Here is a 7171-nt window from a genome sequence, read left to right as displayed (position 1 = left end):
AGGAAAGTAGGTTTATTGGTATTCATTAGTGAGGTAGCAGAAATACTGGATACTCTATATTTCTAGGCACAGCTTTCTGCTCTCTCTAAAACCACGAAAAGCCAGAAATTACAACCACATGACCTTTATGCTTAGTTTTTTTCTTTCCTTTTTAACAATATTTTTAGCACCATTTTTATTTTATTGTATGAGCCTACTTGTAGTTTTGTGCAAGTATTAACAGAGAGAAAGCAAATGATAAATACGTGTATTTTAAATATGAACTATTTGGAGCTGATTTGGTTGATACATCTCAATTTTATGAGGTTTTCAACAAGCAAGGCTCAACCATGGGGAATTTATGACTTGATACATACATTATGGCATCTTTTCATGAAAGCAGCTGTGTGGTAAAATTCAACAAAAAGTCCACATTGTGCTGCTGCGAAATGATCTCCGCAATGTTTTATTCCAAAGGATGTGATGAGCAGCATAAAATCACTTTTACATTAAAATAGATTTTTTTAGCCTGCAAGAAAAGGGAACAATAATTGCTGTTGTGGTGCCTAGCAAGAACAGTTAACAATGTCATCAGCATATGACCTGACATCACCAACAGATTTTCTGACATTTATGCTGAATTGTGTTTGGGAAAGGAAGGGTAAATGTCTTCGTATGCAGGTGGATGAGAACAGGTGGACTCGTTCCCATCGAGGCGTCCACTTTTACTTTCCGTCTTCTGTACTCTACAATAAAAAGGAAACACAAACACCAGACCTCAGACAGGCTAGAAGTAAAGGCAGAAAAACTGGCAAACATCCAAATGTTTACAGGCCCAATTGGTTATGCTTAAACCCTGCTGCCCTTTTAAAGAAAACACAGAGGTGGAGCAATTTCTCCCTTGACGATTCTTCTATTTGGCATTAACTCCTGGAAACACAGTAAAACACAGGTCAGGAGTTGAGAAAACCAGTGACTGAGCTGGCGTGCTCGTGCGATCAAGGCTGCAGTTTATAGTCATCCCAGGTTAACTGTATTATTCCCGCTGTCTGCTTGTGTTAAAGAGATTTGCTGCCTGGAGACCTGCTGGGAGTAATTGTCTAAATGCAATAAAAGAAAGTGAAAACAAGGAATGCAGCCTTGTGTTTATAGCAAGAAGTCTCTCTGCAGACTGTTTGATTAGATTTTAAATAGACGTTCCTACAATTAGTAAAAGAAATACTGCCTCAAATGTTGCTGAAGGAACAGGTGGGAAAATATAACTTTTTAATTCTCTTTCAAAAACTGTATTCCTTTTACAAAGTACATGAATGTAGAACTAATGTCTGTGTTATAATCTTATATCCCAGAGAACTGATTATGTAAAAAAAAAAGTCTGCTATTTTGTGTCTAATTTTCCCCATTATGCACAAAGATAAGATAAGATAAGATAAGATAAGATAAGATAAGATAAGATAAGATAAGATAAGATAAGAGTCCATGTTCTGGGTGGGTAGGGTGTTTTGTGATGATGTCTGCCATCTTTTGGAGCCGGCCCTAGTAGACTAAGTCCAAACTAGGAAGGTGAATCCTGACAATCCTCTGTGCTGTTTTCATCACATTGGCCAAGTCTTTCCTGTTTTCTGCAGTACAGGTAGAGAACCAGACTGTGCTGCAGTAGCACAGAATGTTCTCATTGGTGCTTTGGTAAAAGTTCACAAGAAGCTCTGTTGTCCCTTTTTGACCAGGTATGAGGTGTTAATGGACCGCGAGAGGTCAATGGTTATGTGAAGACCCAGGAATTTGATGTTGTTTATCCAGTCCACTTCTCCATTTATAAAGAGGTGGGGGCAGGGGGGTGTTCTCCACACTCTCCCTAAGTTCCCAATGATCTCCTCAGTCCCACTATTTATTGTTCAGCATCAGGTCACTTTTCTGTACACAATCTGTCCAGTTGCTGAATACACCTCCCTGTAGTGGATCTCATCATTATAGATTAGACCCCCTATAATTGTGTCATCTGCAAACTTTACTGTTATGTTGGAGAGGTGGATGGAAGCATGGTCATGCATGAAGAGGATGTGTAAAGCTGGGCTGAGCACATAGCCCTGTGGTGCCCCAATGCTCTGAGTGACAGTAGAAGATGTCTGCTTTACCACTCTGACATTCTCATGTCAAATTTGTGAGAAAGATGTGCATCCAAGTGCAGAGTAGGGTGTCCAGCCCTAGGTGGCTGAGCTTTGTTGTCAGTTTATGGAGTGAGATTGTATTGAATACTAGTGTGAAGTCTACAAAGCAAGTATTGGGATGTTCCAAGCGGGAACGGACTACAGTGGGGAGAACAAGTATTTGAAACACTGCCAATTTTGCAGGTACTCCCACTTTCAAAGCATGTAGAAGTCTTTAAGTTTTATCATAGGTACTCTTCAACTGTAATGGAATCTAAAACAAAAATCCAGAAAATCACATTGTGTGATTTTTAAGTAATTCATTTGCATTTTATTGCATGACTTAAGTATTTGATACAACAGAAAAACAAAACTCAAACTACAAAAACCAAACTTGGTTTTGTAGTTTAAGGGGGGGAGTGTTACGGCCCCTGGCCTTTAGAGGCTTTGCAGTCTTTTTGTTTTTATACAGATACTCTCAATGACACTACCCGGTGGCTGCAGAGAGGCAACTCCATTGGACCAGCAGGAGTTGACCAAGCCAATCAGTGGATGATGAGGACCACCTGCACCCTATACAGGTCCTTCTCAAAATATTAGCATATTGTGATAAAGTTCATTATTTTCCATAATGTCATGATGAAAATTTAACATTAATATATTTTAGATTCATTGCACACTAACTGAAATATTTCAGGTCTTTTATTGTCTTAATACGGATGATTTTGGCATACAGCTCATGAAAACCCAAAATTCCTATCTCACAAAATTAGCATATTTCATCCGACCAATAAAAGAAAAGTGTTTTTAATACAAAAAACGTCAACCTTCAAATAATCATGTACAGTTATGCACTCAATACTTGGTCGGGAATCCTTTGGCAGAAATGACTGCTTCAATGCGGCGTGGCATGGAGGCAATCAGCCTGTGGCACTGCTGAGGTCTTATGGAGGCCCAGGATGCTTCGATAGCGGCCTTTAGCTCATCCAGAGTGTTGGGTCTTGAGTCTCTCAACGTTCTCTTCACAATATCCCACAGATTCTCTATGGGGTTCAGGTCAGGAGAGTTGGCAGGCCAATTGAGCACAGTGATACCATGGTCAGTAAACCATTTACCAGTGGTTTTGGCACTGTGAGCAGGTGCCAGGTCGTGCTGAAAAATGAAATCTTCATCTCCATAAAGCTTTTCAGCAGATGGAAGCATGAAGTGCTCCAAAATCTCCTGATAGCTAGCTGCATTGACCCTGCCCTTGATAAAACACAGTGGACCAACACCAGCAGCTGACACGGCACCCCAGACCATCACTGACTGTGGGTACTTGACACTGGACTTCTGGCATTTTGGCATTTCCTTCTCCCCAGTCTTCCTCCAGACTCTGGCACCTTGATTTCCGAATGACATGCAGAATTTGCTTTCATCCGAAAAAAGTACTTTGGACCACTGAGCAACAGTCCAGTGCTGCTTCTCTGTAGCCCAGGTCTGGGGAATGCGGCACCTGTAGCCCATTTCCTGCACACGCCTGTGCAAAGTGGCTCTGGATGTTTCTACTCCAGACTCAGTCCACTGCTTCCGCAGGTCCCCAAGGTCTGGAATCGGCCCTTCTCCAAAATCTTCCTCAGGGTCCGGTCACCTCTTCTCGTTGTGCAGCGTTTTCTGCCACACTTTTTCCTTCCCACAGACTTTCCACTGAGGTGCCTTGATACAGCACTCTGGGAACAGCCTATTCGTACAGAAATGTCTTTCTGTGTCTTACCCTCTTGCTTGAGGGTGTCAATAGTGGCCTTCTGGACAGCAGTCAGGTCGGCAGTCTTACCCATGATTGGGGTTTTGAGTGATGAACCAGGATGGGAGTTTTAAAGGCCCCAGGAATCTTTTGCAGGTGTTTAGAGTTAACTCGTTGATTCAGATGATTAGGTTCATAGCTCGTTTAGAGACCCTTTTAATGATATGCTAATTTTGTGAGATAGGAATTTTGGGTTTTCATGAGCTGTATGCCAAAATCAACCGTATTAAGACAATAAAAGACCTGAAATATTTCAGTTAGTGTGCAATAAATCTAAAATATATGAATGTTAAATTTTCATCATGACATTATGGAAAATAATGAACTTTATCACAATATGCTAATATTTTGAGAAGGACCTGTACATGGGTCCTGGAGTGGGCAGCTTTTGGAAGAGGCTTTGTGCAAAGACCTTTGAAGTTTGTTTTGGTAGCTTTTAAGTATTTTGTACTGCTGACCCACCTTGTACTGCTTAGCAGTTTGGTTTTGGACTTGGTTGTTTCTAATAGTTCAACCTAGCGGCTTGTGTTTGGGAAGTTTGACATCCCCTTTTTAAGTCCCTTTGTCTTAGTGTTTTGAGTTTTGGTTTAAAAATATTTTTTTTTGTTTTTTGTTTTGATTTGATTTGATCATTTAATTTTTGAGACTGGATTTGTCTTCCTTTAGTTTTTTTATGTTAGCCCAAGTTTGATTATTAATTGGTTAAGGCATTTGCTGTTTTGTATGTGGAACCTTTTTCTTTGTAATAAACCCCTTCAAACTCCACACCTTTTCCTTTGTTTTTCCTCTGGACACATTTTTATGTTGCCACCCCCTGATCCCCTAGTCCTGGGGTCATAACATTGGTACAGAGACCTTTGTCTGCAATTACAGATATCAGATGTTTCCTGTAGTTCTTGACGAGGTATGCACACACTGCAGCAGGGATTTTGGACCACTCCTCCATACAGATCTTCTCCAGATCCTTCAGGTTTTGGGACCGTCACACAATGTAATTTTATGGATTACTGTTTTAGATTCTGTCACTTACAGTTGAAAAATACCTATGATGAAAATTCAAGATTTCTACATGCTTTGCAAGTGGGAAAACCTGCAAAATCGGCAGTGTATCAAATGTTTGTTCTCTCCACTGTACATGTCATGCTGTTGAGATAGCATCCTCCATCAATCTGCTCACTCTTTAAGCAAACTGGTGATTATCCAGGTAAGCAGAGATATTGTCCTTGATGTGGTGCAAGACCAGTCTCTCAACGCATTTCATCATAATTGGGGATACGGCCACTGAGCGAAGGTCGTTTAAACATGTCATTGTCTGTTTCCTTTGCACAGGTACAATGGTAGTTGTTTTTAGGCATGTGGGTACTACAGCCTGCTGTAGAGAGAGATTGAAGACATCTGTAAACACCCCTCCTAGCTGGTCAGCACAAGGCTTCAGGGACCGGCCTGGTGCTCTGTCAGGTCCTGCTGCTTTGGTGCTGTTGATCTTTTGCAGACTAGATCTCACCTGATGATGCTGTAAGATGAGGGCGGGTGTCTGACCAGGTGGAGATGTGGTTACTGCAGTCTCTTGGCTATTGATATTGTTGAAGTAAGCGAAGAATGCGTTCAGGGCATCTGGAAGTGTAGAGTCCTGATTAATTATTGGTGTACTCAACCTGGTAGTATGTTATGGCTTTGATGCCTCTCCATCTGCTGCCTGAAGTGGCCTTCAATGCGCTGTTGGTAGCTGCACCTTGCCACTTTTGCCTGGGCAAAACAGGTCTAAATGGGTTAGCTTGTAGCCTAGCTTTAGCACCAGCTCTCTTGCCCCACTTCTGTTTCCTCTCCCTGCGCCACCTCCAACGCTTCAGTAGAGGGAAGATTGATGCAACATTGGACCCTGGTCGGCGCAACTTCAATGAAATAAAGTTTGTATCCTCAGGGGGAAATTCTTGGTGTTTACTTCCAAAAGCAGCTAGTCAACAATTCATGCACTCGAACATTAACCTCAACTAAGCTAGAAACACACAAAACCACTGCTAAGTTGCATCCACACGTGCCGCCATCATTGTCCAGAATCAATTTTAGATTGACAAGAGCCAGATTTCAGCTGTAGAACCAAAACCTATGGAATGTGTGCCCTATTAGACAATAGTTTCATCATATTTTTGGTGAGAGGCTCAAAACCACAGCACCGAGCTTAAACCTGATCTGAAAGTAAATACACTCAGAGCTACAATAAAATGATTTAGATAATAATATATTCTTGTGTTATGACCCAGTCAACTTCCAGACCTAAATCTTATTGTGAATCACTGGCAAGAAAAAAGAATTTATGTTTACAGATACTCTCAATGAAAATCTGACTTTGACTATTTGGCAAAGTAAAGGGAAATTGTGCAACAATTTTAGTCTTTAAATGTGCAAAGTTGATAGAAACATACCAAGAAAGCCTTGCAGCTGTAACTGCAGAGATTAAATTATCAACTCAGTGAGGCTGAATACGAAAACATACCACACAAGATGTTTTGGTAAAATATGTCACAAAATCAAAATAATACTTTATGTCTACCTTACAATTACAGGCTCATTTCTGTTCATGGGATATTGTTATGGTATAAAAAGTTCATATTTAAGTAAAGTTTATCTGTTAGCAAAATGTTGTCGTACCTGCTACTGTTGTGGCCTGCTTCTGTGCTTTGAGGCGTGCTGTCGCCTGCTGTAAAGGTTGCGTACAGAGCTTCATACAAAGGAAGGGCAGCGTTACCACCACTCACAGAGTTGCCAGGCTGAGGATCATTTTCTGCTTGTTCTTCCTGGGTTATGAAGTTATGAGCAGGTGAAATAACCACCACTGTTGTGGTGCCCTGTAACATGACAGGTTGATTTATGGAATGAACCATGACGGGATGCCCCCCTGAGTTTTGTTCCCTCACAGGCATAACATATGCCTCCTCCTCCTGCCATCTGCATGGCCAACAGGAAACCAAACTAAACTTGCACACGCTGGTAAGCATGAAGGTACCTCCGACCGAGATCAGGATGGGGCCCAGAAGTTGGGTCCACTGAAAGCTCAGGTTGGCTTGGTAGTGCTGCCAGCCCATGGCGGTGAAGGTGACACCCACCATCGCCACAAAGACTCCGGACAGCAACAGGGCAGCTCCGGTTTTCTCACCATCCAGTAAACTGTCTGACGGATGTGGATGAGGAGCAGTATTATTGGTCTCCACAGGTCTTTGTCCAAGCATGTTAGTCCAGTGATCTTGGAACTTATCTAACTTCA

At 41.7% G+C, this 7171-nt stretch overlaps 1 protein-coding gene across 1 annotated transcript; it reads right to left on the bottom strand.

Moving 5' to 3' along the window:
- Positions 1–429: 429 nt before the first annotated feature.
- On the bottom strand, positions 430–7171 carry tmem174 (transmembrane protein 174). The gene is made up of 2 exons (XM_047373657.1): positions 6559–7171; positions 430–725 (listed from the first exon to the last, which is right to left on the bottom strand). The coding sequence occupies exons 1-2, from the start codon at positions 7134–7136 to the stop codon at positions 611–613; spliced, it is 693 nt and encodes a 230-aa protein (XP_047229613.1). The 5' UTR covers positions 7137–7171; the 3' UTR covers positions 430–610.

This window comes from Girardinichthys multiradiatus, chromosome 8 (genome assembly GCF_021462225.1).
Source record: "Girardinichthys multiradiatus isolate DD_20200921_A chromosome 8, DD_fGirMul_XY1, whole genome shotgun sequence".
In the NCBI taxonomy this organism is placed as follows: domain Eukaryota; kingdom Metazoa; phylum Chordata; class Actinopteri; order Cyprinodontiformes; family Goodeidae; genus Girardinichthys; species Girardinichthys multiradiatus.
This window is presented reverse-complemented; position numbering and strand designations above follow the sequence as displayed.